Below are 17,442 nucleotides of genomic sequence, written 5' to 3' on the forward strand. Positions count from 1 at the left end.
CAATACATTAGATTTCCTAATTAAATTTAAACAAACAGTTGCATTTTATTTAATTGTCCTTGAAAATGATAACATTATTTGTGTTTATATTTGTTGGTTAATATAACCAAGTCTAAGCGTTTGAATTTGATTAGTGAGTTTAATATATATATTGCACACCTAAAATATTGTATTTAAAGTTTTAGGCACAGTATATGAAATTAATTGGCCAATAGTTCTCAATATATTAATCCGTCTGAGATTTTTTTTTCTATCCTGTTATTTTGATGAATGAGATTTATAAGTTCAGAAGGCATAAAATATTTACCTATAGGGCATAGAGGGTACAAAGGCTAAACACATGAAGAGTTTCAAAAACTAAGGCTTTGCATTTGTTTAAAAAGACGGGAGAAATGTATTAAAAACATGGCACGCCTATTCAAAAACAAACATTATAGGCCTTATCTTGAAGCAAAAAAAAAAAAAAAAAAGGTTAGGAGTAAGGAATTTTGAACTTTTGAACATTAATATATCAGAAACACCAAGAGATGCCGACCAATTCAACTACAAGACTTTTAGCCCTCTTAAGAGTCTTCTTAAGATTTTAAGAATGCCTAACTTGTTCACGATAATTACTTGACGTGTATGAGATTAATGGTCTGTTTGAATTAAGGAAGAAGGAGAGGGAGGGAGAGTAGAATAGAATAGAGTGGATTTGACTCAAAATTAGTCTATTTTCAACCAACTTTACTCTACTCCCCTTCACTCCCCCTTCTTCCCCCCTCAAATTCCACCTTCCCTCCACTGTCTGTCTATCTTAAAAGCTAATTTGCAACCAAGTGTTTTAAGGAAAAATACATTTAACCCCCAGTGATCAGACCATGAATGTGGAACCTACCTAACGTAATTTGTAACTCACAACCCCTATGGTCGAACTTAAAAAGTATTTAAGTCCAATGATGCTGATGAAATTGATGATGATTAACTTGAAAACAGGAAAACTATATAATTGTATTTCAGATTGTCATTTTGACTGAATTGGTAGGATGAGAGAGGATGCAAAAATATTGAGCAACATAAGCCGTGGGTTGCCTTTTACACTTCAGAGATAATCATAAAATGAATGATTAATTTAACTAAACTCATGGACTTGAGCATATGTGACTTTTGGGTTAAGATGGTACTTTACACGTTATATCAAAGCCTCGTTTGGAGGCTCCACAAAATGTTTTTTTTTTTCAGAGGCAAATAAATTGGGGAACAGAGTTGTTATCCGAGACAAACAGGGGTTGGTTATCGCATCTTTGGGTGCAGCAACTTCCCCAGGCCTATAACGCAGCTGAGGTGGAGGCTATGGCAGCAGGTAGAGCTATTGAGTTCGGCTTGGAGGTCGGCTTACAATAGGTGCTTTTAGAAGGAGATTCGGAGGCTGTGGTTACAGCACTGGATGGGGGATTTTGGATCAGCAGCTTATGGGTTGTTACTCAGGGATGCTAGCCTCCTTTCTAGATCCTTTTCTAAAGTGTCTCATTCTCATACAAAGAGAAATGGCAATACCTTAGCGCACACTTTAGCAAAATTAGCTATTAGTTTTCCAAAGTGTATAGTTTGGATGGAGGATGTTCCATCTCAAGCCATTTGTTTTGTTCAAGCCGATATGGCTGCTTTAAGTTTATAAAGTTGACAATCTTCACTCTCAAAAAATATAAATAAATAAATAAATAATAAAAAAGATAAAGAAAAAAAAGGGAGATACTAGCATGCATTCATTGCAGCATATAAATTGATCATCATCATCATCATTATGGCTAAAGAGGTAGAAATTCATCTTGATGCATTTGTTGAACCACTTTCCTCCCCTCATGAGGTCTCTATGGAAGAAAGACAAGAGATATAGAGAGAGAGAGAGAGCTATACAATAAGTGATTAATTTATGATTACAGACACGATCAAGATAGAATCACTCCGAGTCTTTTAGCAGAATTATATGTGACCATGGCCAACAGGAAAACACCAGCATCATTTGTCAATCAAGTACTTCAAGTTGAAACTAGATATAACAACAAACAGGGCGGCACTAATCTGTGCAGAAAACATACAAGGCAAACATGGTAAAATATAGCAATAATTCCATTGTTTCAGCACTTGTTTTAAAATCTACAAACCAAGGAATGGGCATTGCTTCCGGGCATGCTCTGGTATCAGTTTGGAAAGAAGCTCCAAAGTTGCTCCTTTCAGCTCTAAAAATGCCATGTTATCATTCAAAGCATATGGTATTAGCAGATTAGTTCAAGCTTTTAGAATAGTTACACTAAGAAATAGAAAAGGTGGGAGAGAACAAACCTTGAGGTTTGAAGTTGAAGAGAGGTGGCAAGGGACGCCCATGAGGGAGACGGATATTAGGATCACGAAGTTCATCAAAAAATGGGTGGACACAGGCCTCCAACTGCAAAAGATATACAACAGCTGATTATTGGATTGATAAAGAAAATACCATAGCAGCAAATTGGTTATTCCATGGATATAACCATTTCCGTTGTTCTTTAAGGCAATTGCAATGAGTATATTTCACTTTGCATAGCATTCAAAGAAGTATATGATGCGGGCATATGATCATAATTTAAGATCTGAGAAATGAACAAGGAATCATCCACAATTATCTCAGCAGAAGCTCCTTTTTCTGAGTTAGTTGCATCCTACAGGATACAATTTTTGCCTCCTAACAACATGGGAAACGATGAAGGGCTGCCAAGAGCCTTGTAGCTCAGTGGCATTGTGTGGTCACCCTTATGAGGAGAACTTGGGTTCAAATCCCCCTCCACTTGTTGTAACAAATATAAAATAGAAACGATGAAGGGCTTTTGGTTAAGAATAAGACATATATAATTAAGTAATTCAGAAAACACTATAAATATATACATACACGAGTAGAAACCACACCCAAAGGCTTTGACAAGGAAAGTCAAATGAACAGTATAAAGAAATTATTCCACACAATAACTAAACAGCCAATAGAAAAAGATAACCTTGATAATTAATCCAATCGTTCACTTGCATTAGGACACAAGGAGGAGCAAAAGGGAAATACTTACAGCAGTGCACCTCAGATTTGGAGAGTACTGAAGAAGTCTTGAGACAAGATCTACCGCTTCTGGGGGCATGCGCTTGTGAAATATCTGTGTGCAAAAGAAAAATGTGTCAGATGAATCTGAAAGTATCATGCAGCAAGCATCATGAGCAGAAAACATGGAACACAGAAGCTAGGGAATTCACCTTATGCCAGGGGTGGGCCTTGATTTGTGGGAATTTGAACTCTGTATAGTTTGGGTTCATGCATTTGATTTCCTCACGAGTTGGTGTACCGAGCACCTATTTGAAAAGGATAGGTCAATTAAGTTTAATTTACAAAGCTAATTGATCAAAACTTTCAGTTCATCTAATGATGGCAATGCGCCATCTTACCTTAATAATCTCTACAAGCTGATCGACTCCACTTTCACCTGGAAAGAGAGGCTACAAAATTGGGATGGCCCAAAGAAAAAGTAAAAAGAAACAGCAATACTTGCGATCAATCCCTGCTATATATCAAGTGAACCAAAAAAAGAAAAAGAAAAAGAAAAATATAGGTGTCCATCTAAAACGTGAAACTTGATGTTTGTGAAGAACCTGTCCTAGAAGCAGTTCAGCGAGAACACAACCCACAGACCAGATGTCAATTGCAGTAGTGTAGTCAGTTGCTCCAAATATGAGTTCAGGCGCTCGATAATAACGAGAACAAATATATGATATATTTGGCTCACCTTTTACCTGTTTCAGATGATAGATAAAGAAGCAAAGGATGCATCAGGTTGATGTAACAAAATAAGAGCTCATAAAATTAAGATGGCCCTACCTGAGGGAAAAACATTGACAGCATGGGGCAAAAGTTATTGAAGCATAAAGAAAAGGTTAATTCAAACAAGTATTAAAGACCATACATTTTTTTTGTTGATTAGTCTTAAAGACCATGCAAAAAGGAATTCAGAACTTCACTACTGTAATTCATGGTTCTGTATGCAGTCATCCATTTTATCATTCTAACAACTAAAAGATCCAGCATAAATTTGTAAAGAGAAAGGAAAACATTCCCTAAAAAACAAATCTTAATATCTCTCTGTTGGTATCTATCAGGGAGTACTAACAGGGCTAACTTGACTCAATCAGCCAATCTGTTATTTTCTTGATAAGCATGAAAATATTAACCTCAAGTTCTCTGACTATATCCCAATATCTTCAAATAAAGATATGACAGCTAGGGAATAGATCTAGCCACTCTCACAAAAACTATGTAAATAAACACCATCTATACTATATATATGGCATCAGGAACCAGAGACAAGGCAAGAGGATACTACCAGAACTTTTGCACTTCCAAAATCGCATAGCTTGACCTGGTGGGTATGGGGATTAACCTGCAAGAAGAAATTGCATTGGTAATAGTTTCCAATTTCAATTAGGAAAAAAAAAAACCCTAATTATCAAACACAAACCAGTAGATTCTGTGGCTTAATGTCCCTGTGGCACACGCCTATGGCTCCGTGAATATATGCCAAAGCTCTACATATCTGTCAAAATCCAATAGGTGTTATCTATCACAGTAGACACTATATGCTAAAAAGATATGTGGTAAACTGGTAATCAATAACTAACTCCCTAATATAACAATAATAAATATAAAAAAGCTAATGCGTTCCAAATCCAATGTAGTATATTTCACATTTACCTATTAGTACAAGCCTAGAAGGTTCTGTTTCCAATATCAACCATATGTCGAAAGTGATCTAGATAGTGGCCCGAGTTGGGGAAGGGGGGGGGGGGTGGGTGGAAAGATTTTTTTTTTTTTTTTAAATACTATACTAATACAGGTAACAGGCCAGCTCATAAGGAGGAAGTATAACAGTCTAAACAACCATCATATCTATGTTCCATTTATGTATTAGGATGCACAATATTGGGAGAAGGTATCTATCTAGTTCCTTTAATAGCCTAGCAGGTGAATTTATTAAGGAGATAATGATTGTCAATGTTAAGTCAAGTTCTGCTCGTTTTCTCTAGTTGAACAAAAATTGAAATGCAGAGCATCTAGAAATTAAACTAAGAAATATTTAGCAGTGTTAAAAAATTAAAGTGGTATTGGGGGAGAGAGATGCCTAGGGAGTCCACCAAGAGCAAGTTGATATACATGTTAGAAAACCACTCCAACCCAAAGCTTAAGCTAATAGGTTGCCCCAACTAGTATTTTCATTTCCTTGAAGTAGAGTCAACACTCACAACATTGAGTTTTTACTCACTTTAAACAATGCAATTGTAACTTTTGACTCTTGTTTTTGTTGGCATTTCTCAAACTTGTCCCAATAGTTTTTTTTTCCCCCCCTCCAGACCTCTGTCTTAAATGAACTTCTTAGCTAACTAACACTGGATAATAACAAACCATCACTAAAATACTTCATTAACAAGTATAAGACAACACATTCAAAATGACAGCATTCTTACCCATAAATATGGCATAACTAACCTGATAGGTGTAGAGTTTCACATATATCATGGGCATCCGCTGATTTGCTTTGCTGTAGTGTTTCGCTACACGATATACAGTCTCAGGTACATATTCAAGCACCAAATTGAGATAGAGCTCATCTTTTTCCGTGGTTGAAAAGAAGCAGTGCTTGAGTGAGACAACATTAGGATGATCAAGAAGGCGCATTGTTTGCAACTCACGGTTCTTATATCTCTTGTCCTGCAATACCTTCTTAATTGCAACAGTTTCTCCTGTTTCCAGACACTTGGCCTGCAAAATAAAATGTGTGAGGCTTCAAATACATTATCTGTAATCCTTATAGGCTACCACAATATCAGCTATCATTATAGATGATTCATGATTTGCAGTTAAAGTGTCACCTGAAACACAATTCCAAATGAGCCCTGTCCAACAACGCGCTCTGCCATATAACTTATGGTCTGCAGTAACATTAGAAAAATTAAAGCTAAAGAGCTGAAGTCATGTCAAAGAGAAAGTTGTGTGTGTCTGAGATAAGCGAAGAAGAATACAAGAATCCAACAAGTTCCATCTATTTATATTTATTGGGGACAGGCTTTTCAATGTTTATCTGCTAAAGCTCACATCTTATCTAAAAGAAAAACAGTTGAAACTGTATCCCAACTCCAGAAAAGTTTTACATTCCAGAGTTTACAGTGAATTTCATAGAACATATCATATTGGATATGCACTATACTCCTATGATATTTCATACTTCAAAGCACAAAATTATCAATGTTATGTCCATATAACATTGGTGCTGAGAGTCCTATTTTAATGCCATGCCATCAGGGAGGGATTGAGACCCATTTCCCCAGGCACGTAAGTGGAATGGGTTAGCAAAATTTCATGAGAGATAGAATAAAGACACTAAGCATGTCCTTCCCAAGGGTCAGAATTCTTGGCAACAGAAAAGGCAGCAATATTGACACCAGAGAAGTGAAAGACTGTCAACTTTTCAGTTTTCTCAGAATGAAACATTTCAGGGTGTTGTATCTGATGTTATCTCACCATTCCACAACTTAACAAGAAATGACACATTTACAAATATAAAGTTTCACATATCTACCTGTTTGGGTTGACCATTTCGACCCCCAATTGTAGTTACAATAATGTGTCCAGTTTCAGTTCCATTTCCATCAACCACTGTTGCTTCCATTTCCTACATACAGAAACTATCAATAGCAAAATTGCATATAAGAAGGGAACAAAAAACTGAACATTAAAAAAAAAAATCATTTAAGAATATTTTAGAAGCTCACCTTTTCAACTTTTTCATCCCTGATCTTCATTTCATTGATCTCCTCTGGGAGCGTATCAACAATCATTGCATCACCAGCAGGTTTTCCAACTGCTATAGCAGGAGCCATACCACCAGAAGCCATATATACTGCGGGAGATAGAGGCAAAACGTTTGCAGTTTCTTAGAATACACAATCCATGTTAACAGGGGCAAGCTTTATAACCTGGAAAAAAAAAAAAAAAAAAAAAAAAAAGCGAAAAATATCACAGCCCTGAAATGAAAATAATATATACTATCCAATTAGATTTTTTTTTTTTAATTATAACAAGTAATAATTTTTGTTGAAAATGAATAAAACTCATTCACACAGATTTTATACAAAAAGTTGTCAGAAAGAATTACAGAGAGTAAGATTTACCAAAAAAAGAAAAAAGAATCTATAAACTCAGTAATTGGATCCTAAGAAAACCTAATTTCAACTCAAAAACCATGAATTTCGATTATTCCTCTCCCTCCACATTATCCATGTTAAACTTAAGCAAACCCTATTCAAAACCAATGAACTACCATGATAGCCAAACCAATTGTTCCAACCAAATATTACCTCCACAATCCCCTTCAGCATCATCCTGTACACCCCAAAATAATGAAAATATAAAAAGAAAACATCTCACAAGAAAATGCACAATGCACTAACAAATGGTTTCACAGCTGCAGTTACACATGCAATACAAATCTGCCAATACTGTGTCTCTCCTCATAAGGTTATCTCATGTAAAAATTTACCCCCAGGTTACTGTCCACACAAAAAGGCCACCCTTTTTGGGACCTAGTTACACCAAATACTCCTCCTGGGATAAAAAGTAAAAACACGCTATTTGAGCCCCATAATGCTTCATAGTAATTAGTAAGAACAGACCTCAAGCTTTTTCTCTATTATTCAATCACCACTTCGTACAAACAACTCCCTTGCCTCTTGGGATACTTTGATACAAAAGATCAAAAATGAGTCAATAGATTCCAATTCCCAATCATTGAAACTTGTGCAAACCTGATCTTCCAAAAACCTTGTCGCTCTTAACCGGTGGTCTCCAAATAGGAATGAACCAAAGCTTCCTGGTCCACTATAATGGAGAAATATTCTGGATGCACATCTTTAAATGCCATGTGTCATGCCAAATCCTCAATCTTCTACCATCACCAACTTGAAAGAATAAAGAATTCACAAATTGCTCCCACCCTGCCCTAATGCTACGCCAAAGACCCATGTGTACTTCTTACTACCCTCGTAGTCCATTGACCCCAAGCTTCCCCATATTTGACACCTACCACTCTTCTCCGAAGATAATCACCATCCCCACCAAAACAATAGAGCCACTTACCTAACAAAGAATGGTTAAAAGTACTCAACCTCCTCACTCCTACCCACCTCCTCCCCCCAAATTCCTTAATGGAGAGCATACCCTATTCCACTCTACAAGATCAAATTTCAACTCATCCCAGTCCACCCCGTAAAAAATTCTGCAACAGCTTTTCCAATTGATTAGCCACATAGGTAGGAATAATAAATAGGGACATATAATAGGTTGGTAAACAAGATAATGTACCCTTACAAAGAGTCAACCTAAAGCATGGATGAACTAGAAGCAACTAAACATTGATTGCCCTAATTACTTTATAAGAGAACACTTAACTTTAGAAGCAATATATATGTTCCAAGATTGTGTTAAGTCTAAGCATCAAAATCTGGTATCAAGGTCAATATGATCAAAATTTACTAACTAGGATTGTTCTAATAAGCAGTTACTCTTAGAAATATGTAACACCATGTCGTTATCTTGGCTTTAACCTAGACACATTGTATGTTACATAAATGTCAAAATAGCATGAACCTCCAGGAATTGCAATTTGAAAGTAATTCATAAAGATTAAACACAACTTTTTCTAATGAATAAAAACAAGCATATTGTCTATCTCTTCATAGATTTTGGCCTAACCATTCACAATGTTAGAGGCATAGACAAATGCCCAATAGCCCACTGCATCATATTGTCCCATTCCTAGTTATACTCATAGTCCTAGCTTTACTCCATTAAAAACGAGAGCAAATAATGTATCATTGTGTATCAGATAACTATACAAGGCTCAGAATTTATAACAAGACTAACCCTAAGCTAATTAAATCTAGTCTAACTTCAGGGTTGCACAACTACTACTACAACTAGGAATTTGGGACAATGTAGTACAATGGACTGTCTCTAATACACAAATCAATAACCTGATAGTATAGAAGATGGACTAGAAAGTACATTTCTACAACTCCAACAACACCCTAATACTTACTTTTTCTGAACTTTTCTTAGCAACCAAACAGAGTATTAAGTCATTCACACCCCTAATCGTAACTCGCCACAAACTCAAAATGCCGAATCTGTAACTAGCAAACTAAGCTCATGTCAAAACAAAAGGCAGTAACAGCTAAAATCATAACATAAAATTCAAAAAAGTAAAAAATAAAAACCACTACTTCATAACCAAGGATACCTAAAGCTCCGTTTGGGAGCTGAGAAAATGGTACCCTCCTCTCACCTCAACTAAATCGAGCCTAATAAAGCAACTACCAAGCTTAGTTGAGCTCAGCTCAGCTCAGCTCAGCTCCTCGTTTTCTAAAAGATACTCTATTTTCTTTGGTTTTTCTTAGAAACCAAACAAAACGTTAAAAAAAAAAAAAAAAAAGTAATCAAGGAGGTGAATAAGCCTATGTACCTGTGGTGTAAAATGTGAAGCAGTAAAATCCCTCACATTTTGCAAATCTCTTCGATCCAGACACTGTGAGTGTGTGAGAGAGAGACAGAGAGAGAGGAACAGTGAGATATTCTAGAGAGAGAAAGAGAGAGGTCTTCGCAGTTTCAGAGTTCTGGTTTCGTACGGGTTTGACTAAAGAGTGACTCTTTGTTTTGTTTTGTTTTGTTTACTTTGGATACTCTGTGATTTTCTGATACTAGTGACCCAGTTCACTACACTACACTGGTACAGAAGCGGAATCCAACCGACGCTTATCAATTCTAGTTAAGACTCAGTTTTCACGTCCGTACTTTTGATGTCTGTCTCACCACCTCACTCTACACGTGGGACTTCCGGGTTGGGTGGTGCTTACATACTTACGTCATGCTCTTCACCGGCTTCGGAGACCACGGAATTCATATAAGTTTTAACTAGGGCTTGTTACATTTTTTTATTTTTGTGGTAAACCGGGATTTTTCCCCCTTTTAAACTATCATTTTGTGATATTGAGGTCTGTTTAGTATATGTGTTTAAATATATGTTTTCAGTTTTTAAATAATATTATACGTATTTTTATATATTTTTCATTCACATATATTTTTAAAAAAACTGAAAATTGTTATTTAAACATACGTACCAAACAAGCTATATACATCTACACTTAACTTGTGAACCATTGAAATGCACGATAAATCTCCCAATTTTCTTAACATATTTTTTAGAGTTTTAACATATAATGTTATTTTTTATCATCAAACTAAAATATTAAATTAGTTTATGGTGTAGACAAAAACTGAACCCTAAATCTTTTATCAAAAAATAAAAAACTTTACTAATTGAGTTAATTGGTAAAATCTCTTGTTAGAAGAGACATTAAAACGGAGTTATAACCTTGGGGTTTCAACTGCATTTCAATAATTCATTTGATCATGAAATTAAGTGCAATCGGGGTGATAATTTAAAATGTAACCAAAAAAAAAAAAAAAAGTAAGTTGTCATTTTGCCCCTAAAAACAATGCATTAACGTTTGGGGTGGGTGAAACTTGAAACTAGAACATAAACGGCCTATTAGAAAACTTTGGGCTGCGAATGGCATTTAATTCCTATGTTGATTGGGCTGGAAATGGCCGGGTTGATTAGAAATCATCCAGCCTGGCCTCAAGAAAGTTTACCAATAAAAGTAATTATCTTAGAGCATTTGTAGCAGTGGAGTTAAAAAGCTATAATGCTATTTTAGCTCAGCTCCACCAATATAGCAAAAAGGGCTTACAGCAGTGGAGCCAAATGTATAAAATTTAGCTTATTTGTTACAGTGCACTGTAGCACTGATTTAAAAAAAATTAGCTTATTTAATCCCACTACCAAATAAAATAATAAAACTAATCTTATTTTTTTCATTCTTTTATTCCGTTTCTTTCACCGTGCACTCAGATCACTCATCTCCCTCAATTATCAAACACTCATCTCCCTCACTCATCTCTCTCACTCCATCAAGCACTCATCACCGTCGCCGTCCCAGCCCTAGCCCACGCCGTCCTAGCCCAGCCCAGCCCAGCCCACGCCGTCGCAAGCTCTCATCTCCCTCACTCATCTCTCTCACTCCATCAAGCACTCATCACCGTCGCTGTCCCAGCCCCAGCCCACACCATCGCTGTCGCTCCTTACCACCATTCTTCCTTTGTTCAACCTCACCAGCCTCTCGTTCACGTCCTCGCCTCCGGCAAACGACACCGAAGGGCACCGTAGGAACACGAACCGGCTAAACGGCGTCGGACTGGTGAAGAGAATCCACTCCTCGACATCGGAATCGCCTCGATGTCTCAGCCGATCCTTGGAGTGGCGGTGGAGAGCGAAACCTTGATTTGGGTTTTTTTTTTTTTGGGTTGAGCCTTGATTTGGGTTTTTTTTTTTTTTTTTTTAATCTACTGTGGATTGGTGGTGGTGGTGGTGGTGGTGGTGGTGGTGGAGGAGGATGTTTGTGCTGTGTGGTGGTGGTGGTGGAGGATGTTTGTGATGTGTGGTGGTGGTGATATATTATTTTATTAGAGTAGAAATATTATTATTTTATTGTAGTAGAAATATTATTTTATTGTGATGAATATATTATTTTATTATGTTGAAAGCTAAAATAGATCCACTGCTGTAGCATGTGTGTAGGTAAAATAGATAAAGTAACTTTTAGTGAAGCTAAATTGCTAAAAATTTAGCTCCATTGCTGTGGATGCTCTTATTGATCTCATAAAAGCGATTAAGGTGTTTATCAAAAAATAAATAAAAGCGATTAAGGTTAGGCACTTTAGAGCATCTCTAGTAGAATCAGCAAATTTTTATACTGTTTGGAAAATGAACAGTGATTTTTACCTTTATCTACCCACTTTTTCAAATACACTTTCCAACAGATTCTGTATCTCATTTAAATATTATTTCTTCATTCATTATTTATTCTTTTTTTAACAACTACACATCATGAGCAAAAAAAAAAAAAAAACCAGTTTTAGAAAGGCTATTGGAGCACAGTTTTCCTTTTTTTTTTTTTTTTTTTCCAGTTTCACTCTCTATATTTTAGCAATGCATGCTCTGTTGAAGATGCTCTTAGACCCCTAGTAGATAAAGGCTCCAATATTTTAATTTAAAATTTTGATTTATTTAAACCAAAAATTAAAAAAAAATTATATTACAAATGGACCATTTGTTTTCTTTCTCACCCTAATAAGTCCTTCAAATTTGTGGGGTAATAAAATCTTAATTGAAATTTTAAATTGTTTTGTTTCAGGGACATCTTGGTGGTGGGCTCAATAAATTTGAAGTACATAAAATCAAAGGTCTCAAATTCCATCCATCATACAATCAGTCAATTGAATTTCTAGGAAGGATCATGGGTAGCGAATGTAATTGTTTATTCAAAGGCTAGAACACTACTTCTTTTATATTAGTAAAAACTTATATGTAAATTAAGAAAATATTTCAATGTTATAATGAAATTGAATAATAAAATAGGTAAACAAATAAAAGAACAAAAAATATTTTAAGTAATGTGGCAAAAATCACATCATGTAAGACCAAATTTTATTAATTAAAACCAAAGATTAAAATATATTACCCTAAAAATAAATAATAATACTTTTTATAAATCATATGAACCTTTTTGGCATTCGGTTTTGCTTTGAAACTTTAGTAATGGAGTTTTACATTGAGCAAATACATTAGTAATTTTGTTTTTTTTTTTAACATATATATTAGTAATTTTTAATGTAATTATTGAGCATCAAATGTTGAAATTTCGTTGTGTGATGTATAACACTTATGTTGAGCCATATGGTACATGCATGACACGGATTACTCCATTTAACTCTTAAACAAAAAAAGATATTTAAAAACAAAACAAATAATAAAAATTTTCTTAAATTTATAGCAACTTTTTAGTTAATCAGAGTAGTCTTTTGATTCTACTCTTCTTGAAACTCTAGTAAAATGTTTTTACTTGAAGCAGATTGTAGGGACACGATTTCTTTAACGGCCCAATAATGATGTTGGGCTCATACATGAAAGATCCCTCACAATATGATTTGTAGAGAGTGGGCTTGAAAGGCTTGCCTTTGATCACAGGGCGATGGTCCGGTCCTATTTTTAGAGGAGTTCATGTAAAAAATAAGAGTTGGATCTGAATATTTAAGCTTTCTAGCATTACACCCTGAGGGGTTGGACTCCTCGGACAAAGATCATTAAGGTCTTCCTCCGGTTGTCCGGCGGTGATTTTTTACACCCATGGAGTCTTTCTCCTTGAGGTAAGATGGGAGTCCTCTGTTTTTTCTCCCCCCCCCCCCCCCCCTTTATCCAGATTACTTACTCTCTTTTATACTAGCCTACGTTTGCTATCCTTCGTCCACGTGTAGGGTCAACTTTTACGAGACTGATATTTGTCCCGTCAGTCTAATCCCAGAATTGTTGGGGATGGTTGATAAAGCCGAAGAATTCGGCTCTACTGGATGCTGAGTCTTATCTGAGAAGGGTAATGAAGGCAACTTTCCCGAGATATTTTAGATCTCCTATCCAGTCTAGTCCTATACCGTTTTTGCCCCTCTTTTTTGGTGGAATTTTGGGTTTGCCGAGGACCGAACTGTCCTCGGCAACATCTCCGGGCCATTTAGGCTTTATGTTATTGAGTTTGGGCCGTGGCTGTCTTTGGCTTGGGCCCTTGGACTTCTCACGAGCAAAGGGATCTGACCCATAAATTATTGGGCCCCACACAGATTATGTTGATTATTTTAATGTGGCATAGTACGCTATATGGCAAAAACATGTCATACATCCATACGACACATTGCTTAATCAAGAACTATATATAAATTTAAAAAGATATATTTTAATAATATAATTTACATTGAATAATGAAATAAATGGTAAAAATAAAAGTAAAATTTATTTTAAATTATATGATAAATACACATTGTGTTACCAAAACACTATAGGATATCAACAACAAAACAAGGGAAAAAGTTTACTCTTGGAAACTTCTCAGAAAACTCTCCTTTTTAAACGATTTTCCAAGTGGATAACGTGCTGCATAATGTAAAATTATGACATGTCTTATTAGAATTGTTAAGAAAATAAAGCAGAGGGAGGCTTTTGTTGGGAAAGGAATCCCTCCTATATTGAATCTTTTAATTCTCTCATTTTTAGCTTGTTTATTTTTATTGATTTTTGAATACCATATATGTCTTACATCTAAATAAAAGTTGAAGAAAATTTGAGGATTCAATAGAGGATCCTCCCACTTTTGTCTATAAGCAGTAAAATTCTTATAATTTGAATTGATTATTACCAAAAAAATTCACCCTGTACAATGAAGAACAACAACAACAACAACAACATAAATACGTAGATGTAAAATATATTTGTTTGAATTTTAAAATGTTTATAGATAATGGGAATCCAAGCCCGACAATCTTAACACATCTAATGTGTAAGAGTTTACTCTAAACTCTGCAATCTACATCCAATTTGAAATGCTTCTGGATAATGGGGATTCAAGGCTTCAAGCCCGAGAATCATAAAAGTGTAAAAGCCTTATTTTATTTTATTTTTATTTTTTTATCGAAGCAAAAGATTAGTACTACTCTAAAGTCTGCATCAAATTCAAATATGCATGTGATGCATACATGTGATGCACACTAGATTATAATATTATATTTGATTTTAACATTGTCCCTCTTTCGACTTTCAAGGTGCCAAAAAGCAATAAATTTTCAACACAGTTGGAGCAAATAAACGTAAAAGACAAACCCTTCGTTTGCAATTGGGTAGAGATTAAATATGTGTTTGGTTTAGAATGAAAAATGAAAATTATTTCACTATTCAGCTTATTTTTGTTATTATTTATGAATTCTATTTCACTTTTTTGGCATTATTTATGGGTCTCACTGTATTATTTCAACTTACTTTTATTTTTATCTACAGTACTTTCAGCAATAATTTTTCAGTTTCAGCAAAATAGCGATATCCAAATACCCTAAAAATTAAAATTATTTTACTATTCAGCTTATTTTTGCTACTATTCATGGGTCATACTATACTATTTCAACTAACTTTTACCTTTATCTACAGTACTTTTGGTAATAATTTTTCAGTTTCAGCAAAATAAACGGTATCCAAACACACCATTCGTTATATTTTTTAGGACTACTAGATTAAAATATATAATCCGTACATATCTCAAGATTGATTAGGATCTGTTTAGGATCCACTTATTTTGCTGAAACTGGAAACTTTTTGCTAAAAGCACTGTAATTAGCTGAAATAGTACAGTGGAACTCATGAATAGTACCAAAAAGTGCAGTAGAACCCATGAATAATAGCAAAAATAAGTTGAATAGTAAAATAAGTTGGCAAAAACACACACTAAAGGTCTATTTGGATACCGCTTATTTTGCTGAAAACTGAAAACAATAAAAAAATTATTAAAAAATTACTGTTCACTCTACGATTACTGTTTATATGCCTTAGTGCACTATTCATGTCCCATGAACAATGCACCAGGCGCTGGTAAAAAAAAAAAAAAAAAAAAATTGAAAACGCAAAAAACGCCAAACACAGGAATTAGTATCCAAACACATACTAAGTGCTTGTTTGGATAAGAATTATCCTGCGTCTGCGTTTTGAGTTTTCATGTTTCCTTCTTTTTTTTTTTTTTTTTTTTTTTTTTTTAGCAGTGATTTTTGACTTTTTCATTCGTGCATTGTTCACAGGACCCACAACCACTTTATTCAGAAAAAAATATTAAAAATGGGTCCCACAGTATTATTCACACATTTAAAAATTATTTTGTTATAATGTTTTCAGTTTTCAGCAAAATAAGCTGTATCCAAATGGACCTTAAGAGTCCCAAATTTGATGAAATCTTCCTCTAATTAGAAAACCTACTTATCATGACTTGCAAGTAGCATTTTGCCATTATAATTTATACATATATAGGACCTATATATTCTATGAAGCCTAGCCACCTATGAAATTTCAAACTTCAAATATTATGCTATTATGCTACGAAGCCTAGACAAACATACAAATCAAATATTCAAGCCTAAATACAGGAAGAAAAATAACGAAAAAGTCTTAAGTGTATAATATAACTTATCCCACATTCCTTTAACAGTTACGATAACTTTTAATTAGAGGTTGTGGTGTTTTTGTGTAAGAATCTCATTCATTATCTCTTGCGTGTGTTTAGTTTGATTGTTTGAAGCCAACTTATTTGTTTAAACTTTAAAGTCACTTTTGTCTCATAAAAAATAAAATTAAAGTTACGTCCATAACATTTTCTTAACAATTCATAGATAGCGGATTGTTATTGACTTGTAATTGAGTCTATTACTGACATCACTTTTTTATTATTTAATAACAACTTATCATTTAGAATTTGTTGTGAAAATGTTGTAGATATAATATTTCAATAAAAAAAAAAAAGCCAAATACCTGATATGAATTTTTTCATCCTTTCTAAATACAGTTAGCATTCTTTGTCATATGATTCAATATTTCTTACAAGTTAAGTTATGCAGGTCACTGTACGAATTCAGTTTACAGTTGACACACAAATTTGCTTGTGAATGGGAAATTTCCCAAAGAGGGAATGCCAAGCAATATGAAACTAATCATCAAACTTAGATATCTAGCTAGGCTCAAGCATATGCTGGAAATAGAACCAGATCAACTTGGAAAGATTAAAAAATATATATTGCTATAAATAGTTAAATACCAATTGTCTAGATCATAAGTCAACATTGTTGTGAGATAAAATTCAAGTTCACATGTGATTATCAAAAAAAAATTCTAAATGATAGGTTCAAACGAGGAACATGGAATTTGTTAAAGAAGCTACAAACCGTAGAATCTACTCTACAGTATGGTCTATGGGTTGCATCAAGTTCTTGCTATTAACGTGGCGTGATCAGTGTAACTTTGAAATTCTACATCTACTACTTTATTTCAAAAATTGCGTCTTGTAGGGGAAGTAATGCTGGTTCTTTTTGCTGTTGCTTCATGTGATTTTGAGCAATGTATTGGAAAATATGGTTGCTCACTATTTTAGAATAAAAGCAATCTATACTTTTTCTCGTGAGTTCTAAATTCTAAATCTCAATGAGAAAGTTTACAGACACAAAAATTTGACACTGACCGATGTGGCGTGAAACTTTTTATTTACTTATTTATTTTATTTATTTGTAGCATTGCTCAATTTCAATAGGTGATAATAACATTGGTTCCTTTTTACTGTAGAAACACCAATCCCTAAAGCCATGGCATGATTTCTGGATAACCGATTTAACGGTTTTCTTTGATAAACGAGACTCACATGTAACTGTCA

The 17,442-nt window shown here is 34.6% G+C and overlaps 1 protein-coding gene across 1 annotated transcript; it reads right to left on the bottom strand.

Annotated features, from left to right (window-relative positions):
• Positions 1 to 1,748: 1,748 nt before the first annotated feature.
• On the bottom strand, positions 1,749 to 9,803 carry LOC126714849 (shaggy-related protein kinase epsilon). Its single transcript, XM_050415239.1, has 13 exons — positions 9,564 to 9,803; positions 6,817 to 7,020; positions 6,624 to 6,716; positions 5,917 to 5,976; positions 5,534 to 5,806; positions 4,509 to 4,583; positions 4,374 to 4,430; positions 3,646 to 3,786; positions 3,442 to 3,492; positions 3,253 to 3,348; positions 3,072 to 3,155; positions 2,323 to 2,425; positions 1,749 to 2,219 (listed from the first exon to the last, which is right to left on the bottom strand). The coding sequence occupies exons 2-13, from the start codon at positions 6,937 to 6,939 to the stop codon at positions 2,137 to 2,139; spliced, it is 1,239 nt and encodes a 412-aa protein (XP_050271196.1). The 5' UTR covers positions 6,940 to 7,020; positions 9,564 to 9,803; the 3' UTR covers positions 1,749 to 2,136.
• Positions 9,804 to 17,442: the final 7,639 nt, after the last annotated feature.

Source organism: Quercus robur, chromosome 2 (assembly GCF_932294415.1).
Source record: "Quercus robur chromosome 2, dhQueRobu3.1, whole genome shotgun sequence".
NCBI lineage: Eukaryota > Viridiplantae > Streptophyta > Magnoliopsida > Fagales > Fagaceae > Quercus > Quercus robur.

Excerpts from the sequence above, each read along its gene's own strand:
- LOC126714849 (XM_050415239.1), bottom strand. The coding sequence starts at position 6,939 with ATGGCTTCTGGTGGTATGGCTCCTGCTATAGCAGTTGGAAAACCTGCT. Across the intron at positions 2,426-3,071 it reads CAAATCTGAGGTGCACTGCT|TTGGAGGCCTGTGTCCACCC; the intron begins GTAAGTATTTCC and ends TATCTTTTGCAG. Across the intron at positions 2,220-2,322 it reads CTTCAACTTCAAACCTCAAG|AGCTGAAAGGAGCAACTTTG; the intron begins GTTTGTTCTCTC and ends TGGCATTTTTAG.